Raw genomic sequence first — 19,704 nt, forward strand, 5'->3', positions numbered from 1 at the left:
AAACTAAGTTGCTCCTCCCCCCCCCCCCCACATGAACTGAAATACATTAAAATATGATACACCAATACTAATTTCCCATCAATTATCTCTCGAAAATATTTAAAAAATTATAGTAATTCAACTTACATTTTAAAATTTATTTTAAATCAAATTAACTACTATTTGATATTGTGCACGCAGTTGCATGTATGCTTACCAAGTTAGCTTAGATTTTTTAGCAACATTATTTTAAATATTTTGAAGGTAATATCGATTTTTTGCCGCCCCAAGGGACTGCCAGTAAAGCCTGTCTTTCATGCCGGACTTGTTAATAGGTTACCACATTGTAATGATTTATTGTCAACAATTGAAGGCACTCGATGTCAATTTAAAGATATTTTTATGAAGAATTTATATTTTTGACACGCGGAGAATGACGTGTAATCTAAACTATATTAGAAATATAAATATTTAAATTCAAAGGGTTCAAATATTATATATCAAGCTTAACTATATCATATTTTTGTCGTAAAATTCAATTGCATATTAAAAATAAATTACTAATTTATAAAGCAAGTAAAAGACATGTTCATAATTATATTTGCTTTCCTGGTTTGAGGAAATATAATATAATTAAGACACGTAAATACTCAATGAAACTTCAGAATTAAAACTTCAGTTCTGATATACCAGCGCCTTTTTTTAAGAGCGTTGGAATACAATTCGTTGAGTTCTCGCAGAAAGTTGTACGTCGCTAAATATTTCTTAAAACTACTGAAGGGTGCTGCCGACAATCAAATTATTCTCGAGGAATTCCAGTTTTGGGTTAAGGAACGTTTGCGAGAATTACGATCGCATCCTCTTTTGATGTCCGTTAAAGCTAAGACGTACACAATTATCGACTCGCCCATGGTTGTCGCCATTTGGCTCCTTAATACGCTGCCATTGCACATTGATTTATTACTGTTTAATGTCAGATACGAGGAGCTGGTCCGGTTCGTGTAATATAATTTTAATATTTTATAAAAAACATTGTTTTTTCTATGTATTATTTTCATTATTTTTTGTGTATTTGAAATAATACTATGTCTTGGTTTTCGATTAATGTGACGCATTGGGGTAACCTGTTAGGTCATGATGGTCTTAATTTTATTAAAATAAATACATAAATATGACACTATGAAAAATGTGTAATAACATTTAATTTATGCAATGCAGGATGAAACGTTTTTTCATTATTGGTTATAGATTCTTAGTTTATGATGACATGAAGCGAGAAATTTTTCAATCATTCTCCTTTTCATAATGTCTTGTATATACATACATACATATAAGCAAAGCATTAAGTTATATTATGGATCATGTAGCTCGGTAACAAATATACAAATTCTTCAAAAACAAACTGAAAATAAAAATAATATAAAGTTTGACGATGTATTCTATACATTCCTCTTATAAAAATGCAGATGTACACACAAACTAAATTGGATGGGTACCATGGATACATTATAGTCATTTATCAAAACTGTCATTGGCTGAATAGCTTTCTCGTGTGGGAGCCGAAACGAAAACCGTGGACCCTCATGAGCTCTCAAATAAAAGATACCACTGATTACCAAACGGTATATAAATAATATTAATAAATAGAAGAAATATATGTACTTTTATAATATTATTAATTAATAACATGTAGCTTAAAAAATTACGTAAATATTTGCCTCATAATTAAAAGTACAGTTAATATTTTTTTCAATCAGAAATTTCCATAAAAATATGAGTTAACGCGTAATTCCGTTAAATTTATCAATTGTTATTTGAGAGTTTAGAAATCTAAGAATTTTTCGTTGAATAGTTAAAGGATCTACGATATTTTATTAAAAAAGAATGACAATTTTTGATGAAATATCGTAAAACTTCTCGCTGCGCGACTAAATAAACCATTTATATGCAAAATAATACTTCTTGAGAAAATAAATCCTAAAACATAATTTTTTTCGAAGATGAGATTTTCTACTTTTTAAATTAGTCAAAATTCAGACCTTTGCTTAATATTATGGATGAAAAATCGGAGCAAAGTCGGGAGTCAAAGTCGGCTTCACCAAATATACAAGCTGAAAATTCTATTCCTGTTTTATTTGATAATAAAATGAAGTAAATACAACTGTGTTTGCTTATTATGTATGTATGATATTAGCTTGTTTTTAGAGATTATTTTACAAATAATGTGTACGACCTAACTCGATTTGAATTAATCCTCACGATTTTCATTCATGAGATTAGAAAAATCTAAGAAAACCTAAACTGTAATGACAAAACACATTTCATTTTTGGTTATAAAATGATTCAAACTATTAAAAATTGCCTCAGCTATGATACGCGAAGATAGTGAATCAGTGGAATAGCTAGGGTATGTGCCGTCCAGGGCGATCCTTAAAATTGCCACCCCCTCCCCTATACATTTTTTGCAGGGTCATAAAATCAGCATTTCTTAAAATAATAAATTGGTTACTATTAAGCATATGTTATTCGTGGATTTATAATTTTATATTATATATGTTTTAGTGCATTCAGGGTTAAGAACCACATTAGACGATCGTATCGCGAATATGCCGCCCGGGGCGGCCCGCCCCCTCCCCCCCCCCCCCCATAGCTACGCCACTGTAGTGAATCACAAAATAGCAAATCCTCTTGAATTTTATATTTAAATTCATGTCTAATAAATGCTAACAAATTAGCATTATTAAATGCGTCGATACTCTCATCCAATAGTAATGAGTAGGGATTCCAATCCCGGGATCCCGAACGATTTTCAATACCCGATGAGTCCCGGGATTATAAAACATAATCCCGAATTTTTTGGATTGATTGATTTATCAAGAACAATCGAATTATTATTGACAAAATCGTTATATTTCGTATACAAACTTGTGCGAGCTGCACGTGTCATCTGTGAATCTTTGAGGCTGTGAGTCTGAACGTGCTTTTTCAGCTGCAGGCTGCTTAGGAATCAAAATCAGATCAAGGCTAAATGATAAAACGCTTGATGCTTTGATGTTACTTCGTGAGTTTTTTTCCAAAATAATGTTTTCCATTAATTGTGTCTATGAATGTACATATGTACAATCATTTTCAAAAGTTCATTTTTTATCTTCTCAAATAAATAAATAAGACCTTCCCTTTTTTATTTTTATTATATTATTTTCTATTTTAAGTCCAAGACTAAAATTATACGTACTTTATACATTGTACGTTATAAAAAACGGATGTAAAAAAATATTGTATTATTCATTTTAAATTATTTTTATCGATATAATAACATCAAAATTATCCCGGGACTGGTCCCGGGATCCCGGGATCGACTAATTGCAATACCGAAATCCCGGGATCAAAAATTTGGCCCGGGATTGGAATCCCTAGTAATGAGTAATTTTTACTTTTGAGCACTGTTTAAATTAACTGAAATTATATAATATAATTTATCTTCATGTCGCTACCGGAGCTCGAACCTGCAACTTCAGAGTTAATAGTCTGAGATGTCACGGACTGCGCTATTCTGTCCTATTGAATTGAAATTGAGCATTGAATATACATTGGCCACGCAAATATTATATAATTCTGTTAATTTTTAAAAGCATTTATAATTAACATGCTGTAAAAAAATAATTGTAATGACCAATACTTTTAATTTAGTGTACCCAAAAGAAGAAATAAATCGCGCACAGTAATGATCTACTGTAGATTATTAATTTATTTAGCTAATATACCAATTATCATTTATTTTTTAATGCACGAAGGTGTTTATTTATGCCATTTAGGAAGCCCGCTACATTTTTATTTTTGCGGATTGTTCTAGAAATATTATTATACAAATTTATACATTTGTACATTATTCCCCTGGCCGTACTCATTTATATGTACTAGAGTAAAAAGTATGTATTATATTTCCCTATTAATATGATTAGACCAGCTTATAAGAATCAATGTGCAAATCTTCATCACCACACGTTCCGTCGAATTCTTGCACTTTATTTTCGTAAAAAAATAGTTTTTGTACGTGTGAACGTTTTGTGGTTGAACATTTTGTCGCGTGAACGTTCTGTCGTGTGTACATTCTATCATGTGAACATTTTGCCCGTGAACATTCTGTCGCGTGAACGTTTTGTCGTGTACATTGTGTCGGGCGCCGTTTGTCCGTGAACATTTTGTCATGACACGGTAAGTACATTGGCAGTTTTATTTATTTATGCTTGTTTAAATATTTATGCAGTTTTTCAATGTGTTTTATTTATTCACGAGATCTCTCCAATTTATTCATTTTTGCCTTAATTTATATGCTTAACTTCTCCGCATGAGAATAAGTTACACGAATAAAAGTGAATGCTACCACAGGCGGGCGCCTGCTCTGCCTGTGCATAACGCACATTAAGTGACAAATGGTACGATTAGTAATTATATCAAATATAAATGTAATGTGCTTTTTATTACTACGTTTACTGCTTCGCCATAAAATTGTAGCTATGTAATGCAATCCTATATATTTTAGTTTTTCACTCCATTTCACTAGTAGATCATGGATAAATTTATATCTAGTCTTTATGTAAGTAATAATAATTATACAACTTCCTCTAATTTTAAAGGTAGATACAGTAAGTTTGCTAAATTAAAACAGGCGCTTTGCCAAAAGTCCGCCGGCCGATGCAGAAAAAGTTTAGTTTTTCGACCGAAATAAATATAATATATAATAAAAAGACGCCCACAGTTTTACAATCGCCGCTTGACTTGGTGTAATACGTGCTTAAAAACATTCGTTCAAATTCAAATCTAGTATGTTGAACGTTGTGCTTGGATAGACAGTTCGTATCGCATCGATTCTACATTCGAACCACATTGTTAAGTAGCTCAATTGTCAGGTCAAAGTTCACATATATAGTACATTTTCAATGGGCCTTAATCGCAAAGATAAAGTTTTACTATTGTAACTCGTTAAAAATGTTTATAAACAATGAGAACAGTGAACATTCAATCATCAAGATGATGTACGAATTTGGATAAGGTATTATATTTTTAATAATAATAAATATTTGTGTATAAATATTCAAGCTCTACCAATTGAATAATTTCACTGCAATGGTTTCAAGTTTAATGTATTCCAAATTTTCTTTCGAGGACAAAAAACATGCAAATGATATGCAACGCTTGTGTGCATAATTTCCGGTTTTGTAGAAAATGTATTATTTTTATTATAGTGAATTAAAATAATAAATAAAACGTGTTTACACACATTCTAAATATTTGATTCGATTATGATTGGATCGATAAGATCGACTAAGTAAATATAAGTTTGCCCTATTTGACATTGACAAGGTCAAAACAATAGTTGATAAAAATTTGCATAGAAAAACATTTACATATGTTCTTACAACTCGTACTAATTATTAATCGAAATTTTGACATCATCAGATCTTGGCGTGATTATGTTTCAATGCCCTTAAAAAAATTTAAAAAATTTCGGGAAATACACTCAATTTTTTATACCGAAAACTTTAACATTCCAATGACTAATATTTATAAATAGTATCAGTTAATATTATCAGTTAATAAATCTGTATAAGTTATGGAACTGACAGTTTTTAGTAATCTATTGTACGATGTACAATTGTACACAGTACATAATATTGTCGTTAAAAATAAATTATATCACCAGTGACATCTATTGAGAAGTTTACAAATTCGTATGTCAACGTAGCGAGTGTTTTGTAAATCAGGGACACTCAATCTATAATATAGTTTTTATTGTTATTTAATAATAACACAAATGTTGAGATCGTCAGTAAATCGTGTAAGAAAGCGGTGCGATGACATCATCGCGTTTAGAATAATACATATCGTCACAAGAATTAATATACATAACATTTTATTTTATTTTTAAATTATTTAAATAGCCGCCATTTTTAAGCAAAGTGAGATTGTTCCGAAGTTTTTATGCATTAACATCAATTAAGTTGGTTTATATAATTACCTAATAATGCATCTTGCCCGCTTTTTACGGTCGTATGTTCAGATCCGATCTCAGCTGGCAAAGCCCAATTTCAACTTTCTCTGAGTCTATCGGCAAGGAATTAAGCACTCGTGGACCGACCATTTCGTGAACTAAAAGTTATATGTATATGCTTGCGTCAGTTTCCCGGATCGTGAGTGAATGACCAAATGTTGAATGTCGAATTGTGAATGAATTTAAGCGTTTTTGCTGGGCTATATATCAGTACTCGTACATAAATCACGGTATATGATGTTCTTTTTAATAATCTTTTTTCTTTATTTGCAATTTAAGTGTTTTCCGAAAAGATATTTATCTGATGGATTGGTATATGGAGAATAATCGACAACTTTGTTAATTTTTTCCATATGAGGATGTGCATGATTCACTATAGCAGGTATTTTAAATTTCAATGCTGCAATCGATCCAGCTGTTCACAGTTTACCATATTTCAAAATAATTCTGTTTTTTTTATAGTATCCATTTTTGTGCTTAAATATCATTTGATACAAAAAAAATGTATATTTGATTCATGTACAGTCAAAGTGTCACATATTCATACGTAAACTCAGATTTTGTTTTTGCATATATATTATATACTTAATCATGAGAATCTAGTATTATTCACTAACTTTTGAAATAAGATCTTTAAATGGGAAAATTTTAGCTGCTACTACAAATTTTCGCCATTGATGAACATGCAATACGACTGAGACGCATTTGAAGGGAGGCAAGTGGGACATTCCCTTCCCCCTCCTTAAATTTCACCATAAAAATGCATGTCACTTAAGGAATTACTATGAATTTTAATGAAATATAAAAAATAAAAAACAACCACTGACTGGCTAACTTATGTCCCCCCCCCCTTCTATAAAAAATAGTATAGCTATCTTTACCAATATTATTACGGACTTCTATTATGAGAGTATTGCTGTGTTCAAACCGAATTTTGATCAATATATTATGTAGGAGGCGCAAAAATAATTATCACTTCTCAGAAGTCTAAAATTCACGTCAAAGGTTTCTCGAAATTTTCATAAAGCCATTTTTGTTAACAATTGATTTTGTACGAATATTTTTTAATGTTTTACAACCGCTGCATTGTTTTTATACTTGCATAAAAAATGTGAATCCGTGCCAGATATTTAGAAATATGCATGCGTCATATGCATTAGAAGCTAGAAAAGGTCGGAAGGAATTGAATGGCAAACAATTGTTGACGATTTTTTCAACCACGCTAATCTGTCTTATCTCTACTTTGCTGATCTAACTGCAACAATAATTATATAAGAAGAAACCGCTCCGCGTGGAAATCGGCAAATTTCAAAAATGTATGGGGGCTTTCCAAAGAGTTCCACCATAATATTTACCTATCAGCGAACTAAATCTTGTTTTTTCAATAGTCTAGAGGTTTTTAATGTTTATATTGTTCTAAACATGTAAGTGTAGAGTAGCAACAGCTGTTATAAACACTTTTCTCTACGATCCGGATATAAATCCAACTGCGTTACATAACATGGTTTTAGCGACCAATTGCGACACCAAAATGTGAAATAATGCGATCTGGGAACTTTTCACGCAAAACATCCAACGTTGCACCCCATGTGCGTCAAGTTGCGCCGTCTTGTTAATACCACAGGTCTTCCACATCAAAATTTTCGATTTTGTACCAAAAATAATCGATTATCATTATTTGCCTATTCGTCTTTTGCGCTCACCACTGACTGTTAAAGTCTGACCTTCGTCGTTTACAAAAAAGCAAGGCCCAGTGACGCCTCCTGGCAACTAATTTAAAAAATTACATATTTTAAATAAAAAAATAAGTATACAGCTTATTTAATATTATTTTTTCCTGATGTTGATGATACAAACTGATCATTATTTAGAATTTTTTCAAATATTATCTCCGATTTTTTTTCTAGGAATCGAAGAGATATCGATATTGTGTTAAATAAAAACAAATGACACCCTCATTCGGAGTAAATGACGCCCCTTTTGGGTTCGGCGCCCCGGGCGCCGCCCGTATAGGCCACCCTCGGGCCGGCCCTGATGCTGCAAGAGCTAAAAATTAGGTCATTTCGAAAATTTGCCAAACTGAGGGACACTTTCCAGGAAGATGTTCAATGCGGGACGAACAACTCAAATCCGGGACAGTTCCGCACAATCCAGAACATCTGGTCACTTTACTCATACCGATGTGCTTATAGTGGAGTGTGTACATATATGCTTATGCAAATTACTTCGGCACTAATGATACCTTTAATGGATCTTGGCGTGGAAATGCATAACTGCTCCATTGTTTTATATTGTGAACTGTCAACGCTTATATTTGTGTAAATTCGAGGAACATTAAACTATTATTTTCATTATCCTTTTAACATGTATTGCACAATTAATTTATTTAAATTTTTTAATTCAAAAAACCAAATTTATTTTTCTTATTTCTCGAAAAATAAAATTTATTTATTTATTAATATACACTTTAAGTTTAATTACTGTTATGCAAATCTGTTTAATTTGGATATAAGAAACTAAATATCTTTTGCTTGTGCCGTATGGGCCTGCTCGTAGCTAACCTAAAATCGTTGAAAGTGAAAAGTTAAAATTATATTGGCATACTTCAACTTTTTATTTGATATTTAGTAATTAAAAAAATAGTTGCGTAGAGAGATTTTTGTTTATTATTACTACCTATTATAATTTCATTATCTAATTTTGGCAATGAACTTGTCTCAAATATATTTTTTTATATATAAATACATAATATAATCTGTCGATAAAAACGAGCCGTCCAGCACGTAGGCAGGAACGAGTCGGCCGTGAAAAAAAATAAAAAAATCGCGATGATATTCTGCAAGTGTCGGGGAATGGTCGTAAAACGTCGTTTTACGACTTTTGTAAAAATACGAAGTACGGCGGGGAGACAGCCGGTCGAATGGTGGCCTAAAGCACGCGTTTTGCAAGCATACCTTCGCGACGGCTGACAGCCGACAGGATGGCCGCTTTGATACAGCTCCCCCGTTCCGCCCACCGCCTAGTGAGTCTCGCCTTCGGGGGCTGAACCCCGTCAAACCCCCTCCCCTCGATGCGGATCGCCCGATTGCCGGTTACATAACATACCTGCGACGCCGCCCCGAACTCTTCGCGGGCCCCCTTGCGACTTTCTAATCTGACCGTGAAACACTACCATCGTTCTTTTAGCATTCCTCGAAAAAAAGTTTATCTACAATACCATACGTTGACAAATTGGTGCGCGACCCATTTTCCTTCATGTCACATGGTCGTTCGTAATATTCTGAAAAAATACACATTGTCGTTTTGTCGCGCTTACTTTCTTCCTCTTTGACTTTTTTCGATGGTTATATAATACAAATCTGCCTTCAAATGTATTATATTCACACATGTATTGTGTCGTGTCAGTAGAATTTTATAATTGTATTCACATAACACATTTGATAAGATTGCACTTTATTAATACTAGATTTATGACACCCTTCAAATTGACAGGTTTCTGATTTCATTTGTATCAGACACTATTTTTACGACTTTTTATATTTGAACACTATTTTTATTTTTGGAAACTTCTTATTTTTCAAAATCTGGTCACAATATACATATTTTTAATGACATCCATAAACTTAGTGTTAATGTTAATTTCATCTTACTAGAAGTTTGTGTTTGTTTTTGCACTTTCATAAGGAAATGCTCAGCTCCCCCTACCTTTTTTGACTTTGTTATCCAGTCGATTCCAGAAGATTCATATATGTAAAAATCAATAATTTATTGAAATGACAATAAGTGAGTACCTGTTAAAAATTACCAGTATGAAAAAAATTAACTATAAAGCATTCATTGGGATCAATTCATCATTAGTTCTCCGTTTTGAAAGCCCTAATCTAGTGGAAGTTAGGAAACTTCCTGACTGAAGTGTATTCTAAGCTAAAGTGCCCAGATGTCCCGGATATGAGTTCGTCCTGCATTCAATATTGTCCCATATTTTGTCAAATTTCCGAGATTACCTTTTTTTAACTCCTGCAGCATCCCTAAATGAACAAAACCTAGCAAATCTGGTCACTTTATTGTAAGTAAAAATGAACAATGTGCGCTACGTATGCGCTTTTATACGCTAGTCGATATGAAGGAGTTTCTCTTACTTGGCCCACCGTCCAATTGAAACGATTTGACAGTAGAATTGTTTGCTGTTGGAGTTTTAACAAGTGGAGATTCGGCAATACTGCACTCGTCATCCCGTATTCCGCCTCTCGGTATTTGTCAATATTTCTTCTTATGTGTAAAGGCAACGAACGGCTGTTGTTTACCGTCCATTTAGGAATGCTAATCCCTTGGATTCTTGATCGCCAAGTCCACAGCATAACATATGCGCTTGTTGACGATTCGATTTTAACGCGTATTTTTGCGACAAGTTCTTTCTCATGATCAATGCATATTTGCAACAAGTTTTTTTACAAGATCTGTTGGTTATTATACTGTCTTTTGATTTTGTTATGAACGATACAATAACTTAATGTTGTCGATGAATCACAATTCACAGTGATCACTATATTTTGCATCTTCTTATTGCCCACTCTTGTTCCTCAGTGACCCCTAAATTCCTCCAACGCCCATTTTGTGAATTAATTTCTTTACTACAACTGCTAATTTATAATAAAAAAATGGTGTTATTTTACCATATGCAGATTTTAATACGGTTGTGGTCAAAATTTATATTAAATGGTCAGAATAATAAATATTAGATCGTCAGAATTTATATTAAATGGTAAAACTTATTTTGGCAGATGGTCAGAATCATTTTTTTCAGTTGTCAGTGGTCTTATTGTATAGTGTTGTTATTGCTGTAATGCTAAAGATTGGTTCAACTGGTCGATCTGTCATTCACATGTCAGCAGTTCATTATCATTATTATTATCGTGGCCAAGATATTTCTAAAATAAATAATTTATTGCTCATTTATATTTATAAATGTTATATATGATCGTCCTATATTTTTATTCAGACCATTTGATATTTATTCTAACTCCAAATAATATAATTATGACCATTCATTCCTTTAATTCTGGTAGTCCTATATATTTATTCTGACCGTGTACTATTTTAATTCTAACCATTTGATATTTATTCTGATCTTGAATAATATAATTATGACCAGGCTGTTAATAAAATTCTGACCAAGATTTGATTTAAATTCTGATCATTTAATTTGTTGGGCTTATTATTTATTGTCAAAAATTCAAATCATTAGATTAGAATTATTTTTTAAAATAATTCTGGAAATTAATTATAAAGTTTATTTTTATTAAATAAAAGACTTTTCCCTCCCTACAATAATATGATGTATTCAGCGGCATAGCCAGTTCTAAAATTCAACTTTTTACAATGTTTCTTCAAGACTTGGAAGAATATTGTTATGAAAAAAAAATTATACACTATATTCTTGCGCCACGTAGTTTAACTAATATTTTTAAATTAATCAATGACTGAATATTAGAATATCAAAAAATTTGGTATTAAACCCAAATATTTACTAACACAATTGCGTATGTACATATCAATAATTATAATAATTCAACTTCTGTGAAAAAATATTTCAATACCAATATTGCAACATTACTTACTGTAAAAATTAATCATACCTCACTGACGTAAACAAATATCCGTTCCGATGCCAAATTTTCTGTTCGTGATCTATATATAACATTATTTTTTAAATCATTAAATTTGGTAGAATGTTTCACTTTACTTTACATTTATTTATTTATTGATAATTTCAGATCAGACCGCTATCGGTGAGTCGAAATTTGCACATCAACGCCAAGAACAATAATGCAGCGGCCGCTGCAAAAGTCAACTCCGACGTAAGCAACGCATACAACGTGATCGATCATGATTTCGATGCGGTCGTCGTCGGCGCTGGAGGAGCTGGTCTCCGGGCAGCTTTCGGTCTGGTGCAGACTGGCTTTAAAACCGCCCTAATCACAAAACTCTTCCCCACTCGATCGCACACGGTAGCAGCTCAGGGTGGAGTCAATGCCGCTCTGGGTAACATGGAACCCGACAACTGGCAATGGCATATGTACGATACAGTGAAAGGATCCGATTGGCTGGGTGATCAGGTATAATATAAATTTTTATGTATCAATATTTATATATTATTTAAATATGGCTTTGCATATGACATAGGACGCTATCCATTACATGACCAGAGAAGCTCCTATGGCTGTAATCGAGCTCGAGAATTATGGTGTACCTTTTTCAAGAACAACAGACGGAAAGATTTACCAACGAGCCTTCGGAGGACAATCATTGAATTTCGGAAAAGGTGGACAGGCGCATAGGTGCTGTGCTGTGGCCGACAGGTAAATTTAATTAATAACTGACACAAATTATTTGAAAAAATAAAATTTTGTCTTAAAAATCCATGTAATCTAATTATAATTTTGTTATTATTATTTTAAACTGGTTACTAGAAACATCGTTATCTCATTGGGTGTAGTAACGGTTGCCAAAAATTCATAAATCTTACCAAATTTATTTTTTCTCAACTTGTTCTGTCATATAAGCATATTTTAATTTTGCTCATGGAGAGTTTTTTTTTATTATTTTCAGAACGGGTCACTCAATGCTCCACACGTTATATGGCCAATCCTTACGATACAATTGTAACGTCTTCATCGAATACTTTGCACTCGATCTCATAATCGAAAATGGAGTATGTAAAGGTGTCATTGCCATATGTTTAGAAGACGGCTCGCTTCACAGGTAAACTACTATATTTATAACATAATACAATTATCGTGTTTATATATATTTATTTACTAACTTTTATTTTTCGTTTAAGGTTTTTATCTAAAAACACAGTCTTAGCGACGGGTGGAGCTGGTCGCGCTTTCTTCTCGTGTACGTCCGCCCACACTTGCACAGGAGACGGTTCAGCCATGATCTCCAGGGCAGGACTTCAAAATCAAGACATGGAGTTCGTACAGTTTCATCCTACGGGTATTTACGGAGCCGGATGTCTCATCACTGAAGGATGCAGAGGCGAAGGAGGTTTCTTAATTAACGCACAAGGCGAACGTTTCATGGAAAGATACGCACCAGTGGCTAAAGACTTAGCTTCCAGGGACGTCGTATCGAGAGCCATGACCGTTGAAATCAAAGAAGGTATTTTATTATTTTTATCTTATGCGTATATTTGTCATGTCTTAAATATGTATTACGTTTTAGGGCGAGGATGTGGAGCGCAAAAAGATCACGTGTTCTTACAACTGCATCATTTACCAGCCGAACAGTTGCACGCCCGCTTACCGGGAATTTCAGAAACAGCTATGATCTTCGCCGGCGTCGACGTAACACGTGAACCCATCCCGGTACTCCCCACCGTGCATTACAATATGGGCGGCATTCCGACGAATTACAAGGGACAGGTACTGCAACACAAGGGCGGCCAAGACCAGGTGGTGCCCGGTTTATACGCCTGCGGAGAAGCCGCTTGCACATCCGTACACGGTGCCAACAGACTCGGTGCTAACTCTTTATTAGATTTAGTCGTCTTCGGACGGGCCTGTGCCTTGACCATTGCGGCTGAAAACAAACCCGGTGATAAAATAGAGCCGTTCAAAGCCGTGAGGATGCTTATTAATTAATTATAATATATTATATCGAGAGTTATTCAATTTATTTTTTACTTATAGAATGCTGGAGAAGCGAGCATAGACAATTTAGATAAGGTACGCTTCGCTAAAGGTTCAATAAGCACGGCTGATCTTCGATTAAAGATGCAAAAGACTATGCAAGCCCATGCTGCAGTATTTAGAGATGCTCCCACTCTCGAAGAAGGTATGTTTGAATTAGTTTGTTGCTTCATTAGGAATTTTTGATTCAGCGTCTCAATATTTTTAATTGGATCTTTGAATTTATTTTGGGTATTGTACAAAAATAGTTTGTTTACTAAATTTTTTTGTCCGAATATGATGATACTTTATTGTGAAAGATATTTTAGTGGTGTATATGAATCAAATTATGAATATAGAATATTTTTATATTTTTAGAGTCAACAATCAAACAACATTGTATTATTTTTTAGTAATGTGTTAATTCTGTCAACTTGCTTATGTAGCTGCCGAAAACTAAAAATTTGCTTCTTTTTATTTTACTAGATAAGGCATCTTCAAAAAGTTTCATATTTCAGCCAGAATTTAATATATTATTATCTTACAGGGTGCAAGAAAATGATTGATGTTTATAAACTAATACACGACATCAAAGTCGTTGACTCGTCAATGATTTGGAATTCAGATTTGATTGAATCACTCGAGTTGCAAAACTTGTTGTTATGTGCTAAACAGATCATCGAGGGTGCTAAAGAGAGGAAGGAAAGTCGAGGTGCTCATGCGAGGGACGATTTTAAGTTGCGAGTAGATGAATTCGACTACACAAAGCCAATTGATGGACAAGTGAGTATTTATCCATCTATTAGATGCTAAAGTTTTACTGAAAGTTAAAATTACGTTACGAAAAATATAACTCCATGACCTCTTGTTATCTATACATAATAATCTATAATATAAATGTCATTGACATGAAACTTGACGGAAAAAACGTGAGACTTTTATATTCAATTGAATTATATTATTATTTATAACATATTCTTGATAAGCCTATTGAATATAGGCCATTATAAATTAAATATATCGACTGTTCAAGGTTCGAGCCTTGTCTATTATAAATTTTAATTTTCAGCCAAAAGTGCCATTCGAGAAACACTGGCGTAAACACACACTGGCAAACTGTGACCCTCAAACCGGAGACGTCACTTTATCGTACAGACCCGTCATTGACGCCACTCTGGATCAAAACGAATGCAAGACCGTGCCACCGATCATCAGATCGTATTAATCGCAAATTGTTACTTCAAAGCAGTATTTATTAAAAATTTGTCACTTTTATTTACACGGAAACTTGTATTTATTTTATATAAATTACTCCCAGAATAAAGTAGTTTCCGATAATTAATTTATTATTTACACAGAAATCGTCAACTTGTATATTTTTTTTACATAAAATACATCTAGAATGTGTTCACCAACAAGTTACCAACTTAAAACAGTTTTGATAATTGAATTATATATTGAATTGGGAGCTCTTTTTATTAATTTATGATTTAGAGATTAAGTTCGTAGGGAGATTCGTATCTATATAAGCACAATTTATCGGGGAAGTATTTCATGTAGTGTTTTTTATTGGCGATTTTTGCATTTTCAAACGCTCCCCGATATATGTATATATGTACCTGTCTTTGCTATCTGTTTTGCAATAATTCCGTATAAATCTTATTTTTATTGTTTGATGGACCAAAATTTGGGCTCAAACGCTACTTAAGGTAGTACAAATATATATATAGTTTATTATATTACTTTTATTATATCAGTTGCTGCTGTACTGATCCATTAGTTACCACCGGGTCTTGAACGTAGACTTATTTGTTGTTGTTTTTCAATTTGTATTTATCGCATTCTGAGGTTATGTACAGACACGTTTTGCAATAAACAATCATACTTTTTTAACCGTTCTGTTGATTATTTATATATACATATATATGCAATGAAATTATTGTAAAATATATTAATTTATGAAATACGTATTTGACTTTGATTTACTATTTTATCTATCGGCATGTATCGTATTATTTATATGTTAATAAAAAGTTATAAATATTTTGATTTAATTGTAATTTAATCGGAAACGAGAATGTTTGAGGGCTTCGGTATTCGACCAGCAAATCTCTTGTGTTTCTCACTGACCTCCTGCAGCATTGGTGATAGCCTACGACCTAACACTGAATCTAATCAAATTTTGTAATGTGTGCGTGTTTTTGTATTATCAAGAATTATTTTTGTTTTAATTGAATAATTTTTAAAAATATAAAATCAATTAAGATGATCATGATATCGCACATGCAATGATAAAATGCACTTATAATTATACAACCATTTTTTTAGTCGAAGTGACGCAATGTTATCAAAACAAATAAAACTAGTTTTTACAAGATATTATTAATTGCCAAAAAATATAAAGATAAGATGTAAATATAAACAATAACGGAAAAATATTTAAAAATAAGATGAAATATTTTATTAATAAACTGTTTATTTATTATATATTTCTATAGCGACCACATGCTCTAATCTAAACCACTTCCCAGAACCAGATAGATACAGCTTCCAGGAAAGCGAGTAAAGGGTAATAAACTTCATAAGTAGTCCAACTTAAGAAAAAGGAAGGGGGTTCTTACGTTCCAAGAACCCCCTTCCCTCCGCCAGATAACGGATTTGCCGTTCAGGAGAGTGCGCCTCCTAGAGGGCCAGTCTATATGTCAGGAGCCAACAGCACTATGTCTCCCAAAGTATGCGCCTCCAGTTAGAGTCTATTGTATACATCTATTCTTGGCTTGGTGATTATTTCAAACAGCAAAAATTAGAGCAATATACACATATATATTTAAGAATATGTCAATATATGTATATCAATGGCGTGCCGTCCATACATACGGTAGATTCAAAACCTCAACAGCATGTACGGTTGATGGCGGGCGACTCAGTCGTTACACGTGCTCGTGTTTACATTTGATCAACCGTGCATGCGGGTTGATGTTTTGAATCTACCGCATGTATTGACGGCACGCCACTGATATACATATATATATATTGTATATATATATTATTGAAATCTCGGGATTCGATATGTTCGATATTTTGTTTGAAATGCTCCAGCCATGGTCACGAATTTTTAGCAAAAGATGCTGAAAATTCGTGACCGTATATATATATACATACATATAATTAAAAATATCAGTTAGAATTAAGAGTAAAATATATTTGACAGTTGTTCAAAATTTAAGTTGTATAGAATTTTCGTGTGTGCAATATTCATTTGAGCAATAATCCGGTCACTATCTATTTTCAAAAAACGTAACTTAATGAGTAAATGTAAAAAAATATGGTACTTGTAATTGTTAATTAGCACGGCGCAGTGCTCAAAAACCATCAGTTGTTACTCCTTCACGGCTGTGCGCATGTAAGCTAAGGCGGCTTTCTTAAATGATGCCACAGGTTTTTCGTGAATTTCCCCCCCCCCCTTCGCCCTTTTGACACAAGATGTCGTTGATGTTGTCTCAGAAAAGGTCATTACAGAAATTTTTGTTTGAGGAAGCTAAAAATAACAAAAAAGGACAAATTTTTTTAGGAGGACAATCCTTAAATATAGACGTCTGGTCACCTTAGTAAATAGTATATACTAACTATTGTATATAATATTTGCTGTAACTAAAAGTTTTCTCAAAACACCGTCAGTGACTCGGATCGATTTTTTTAATAGTTAAGATCATAAAAGATATTCACAATAGGAATTAATATTTATTTCAGTTTCAGTGGTAATATTGCTTTTTTATTTTGGTTTAATATAATTATCATTATAATAATTTTATATTATATTTTTTAATAATTAACTCATTTACTTAAGAAAACTATCAAGCTTTCATACATTTTAGTTGATATCTCAAGATCAATAGATGTCACTAGATGTAGATAAAAAATATTATAATATATACTTTAATTTAATGATAAATAAACACTGAAAATTGTACTTATAACTTTTATAGTAAAAAGATTATACTGATTTCCTACAGTACGTTCCCATAACTTATTCATTTTCCTCTATACTAAATATAATAAATATTTTTATTAATTAATAAATAAATTTTACCCATAAGCGGATAAATATTATTTAATAAATCTGATGTGCACATCGTCCAATGCAATGATGAAATATTCAATATTTATATAAAACATACTTTGGACGTAAGCAATGTTTTTAGTAAAGTAATGCGTTAACGAAAAACAATCATGAATACGAATAATATACTTATTACAATGTTAAAAATAATTGTCGTTATGGACGCTTTAAAGCGATATTCGATATGAGCATAACTTTTTCCAAAACAATAATTAGGTCATATGTACAATACGTGTTACAGATCATGTTTCATACGATTGTAAAAATAAAAATAAACACGTTTATATGTGCACACTAATACACAGAGAGACGTTCAATATGGAAACAAGATAAGCATACAGGCCACAGTTTAAAAGCTGACCCCTGTCTAGATTGACGGCGCGAAGTGAACGCTCGTGCCTCGTCTCTGCTCCTCCGAGAAAAATTCGTCTAACGCCTCCGACCACTGCGTCGTCCTATATAAAACTAAAACCTCTAAATTCATGGTGAAATATCAGAGATCAACCAGAGTGAACGTTTGTGCTTTGAATCAAAAGACTTTGTTAAAAAGTAAGATCTACAATAAAAAATTGCCACTATCGACGCTGATCATTGAGTTATACTTCAACTTGTGTGCAGGTAACTTTTGTCTTTATTAATAGCTTTAGAATTATAAAACATATAATTATTAAATATTCCATTGTTTACTTGCGACTGTATTGCAGTATAATTACCAATTCTGTACACTATCGTAGCGCTTAGGTCATGAATCATAAAACAACAACATATAAAGTAGTCAATTAAAACCAAAATGTCTCACTTACAGATTGCAATTCTTTAAACCGGACAATGTCGTCGATACCTCAAGGAATATTCGCCGCCAAGAAGTTGAGAGAGAATCAAGAAAAGATGACTGTAGCCAGAATGGTCACCGGAGACAGTAATCATTCTCAGAAGTACTACAGCTCGAAACGTAAGCCTTAAAGCAATTTGTTTACAGTCTCCTAATAAACGCTTTATCAGACGACTCGTACGGGAAAAATAAGATATAGTATTTTTTCTCAAATTTACTTTAACCCGAGATAAACTTCCAGAAATATGATATCTCGCTGTCGACTAAACGGACTTTAACATTACAGTAACAGAACTTTCTCCGCTCAAGTATAACAGCAAGCTGATGAACAGCATTTGGGGACTCTACAACAGATATTCTCCACACAACATCAAGAGTACCAATGATGAGCCTGCCGTTGTTGGAGATTTGCAACAGTACGTATTATGTAAAAAATCAAAGTTCTGGCTCGTAAACTGAATTATCAAAACTAACATACCATGCATTATTAATTTTCCATAACTAAATAATCTATAAATTTTCAGAAGCGTTGCAAATCTCAACAAAATGGCTGCGCCGAAGGAAGCAGCCGACGGAGGGAAGTCGACCAACAAATTCCAGTCGCAGAACGTGACCAAACTGGAAAACCTATGGTCCTCTATCCCAATTTCTCAATCTCATTAGATTTAAATGTTTGTTTTTTTTATATAATCCATATTTAATGGTTTTTACCATATTATATTATTGAAAATAAAGGATTTTTATTATTAAGTTTTACATATTTTTTTAATTACTAAAGGGTATATTATCGCATGGAATAGCCGCTTAGAAAAAGTATTCATGACTTTTTATGGGAAAGTGTAAATATTTATTATTATTAGATTTTAAAAATATATAACCATAAAAAGAAAACATGTTTTATTTTAATGTATCAAAAAATCATGTTTATAATAATATATTTATTAATTGCTTCGAATATTCATATTTATAATATTTTAACATAGTTAAAACAAATTTTGGCTATAGAATGTTTTTTACAAGATATTTTGTAAAAAGAGCTAACGTCACA

General features: G+C 32.6%; 2 protein-coding genes across 3 annotated transcripts; both read left to right on the plus strand.

Moving 5' to 3' along the window:
• The first annotated feature begins 4,802 nt into the window (after nt 1-4,802).
• SdhA (succinate dehydrogenase, subunit A (flavoprotein)) lies at nt 4,803-15,672 on the plus strand. 2 transcript variants are annotated; one of them, XM_088190515.1, is made up of 9 exons: nt 4,803-5,032; nt 11,806-12,147; nt 12,215-12,390; nt 12,641-12,793; nt 12,873-13,195; nt 13,259-13,656; nt 13,726-13,870; nt 14,252-14,487; nt 14,774-15,672. In XM_088190515.1, exons 2-9 carry the CDS (start codon nt 12,079-12,081, stop codon nt 14,927-14,929), a joined length of 1,656 nt encoding a protein of 551 aa, XP_088046641.1. In that variant the 5' UTR covers nt 4,803-5,032; nt 11,806-12,078; the 3' UTR covers nt 14,930-15,672. The 2 variants fall into 2 exon arrangements, with proteins under 2 accessions (XP_088046641.1, XP_088046640.1); XM_088190514.1 differs by lacking the exon at nt 4,803-5,032 and adding an exon at nt 8,914-9,053.
• Nucleotides 15,673-17,885: 2,213 nt separating this feature from the next.
• LOC148232736 (uncharacterized) lies at nt 17,886-19,412 on the plus strand. Its single transcript, XM_088189610.1, has 4 exons — nt 17,886-18,442; nt 18,630-18,776; nt 18,943-19,072; nt 19,181-19,412. The coding sequence occupies exons 1-4, from the start codon at nt 18,307-18,309 to the stop codon at nt 19,317-19,319; spliced, it is 552 nt and encodes a 183-aa protein (XP_088045736.1). The 5' UTR covers nt 17,886-18,306; the 3' UTR covers nt 19,320-19,412.
• The last annotated feature ends 292 nt before the right edge of the window (nt 19,413-19,704 follow it).

Source organism: Plectrocnemia conspersa, unplaced genomic scaffold, assembly GCF_051122295.1.
Source record: "Plectrocnemia conspersa isolate PC_06_02 unplaced genomic scaffold, ASM5112229v1 ptg000008l, whole genome shotgun sequence".
Taxonomy (NCBI): Eukaryota; Metazoa; Arthropoda; class Insecta; order Trichoptera; family Polycentropodidae; genus Plectrocnemia; species Plectrocnemia conspersa.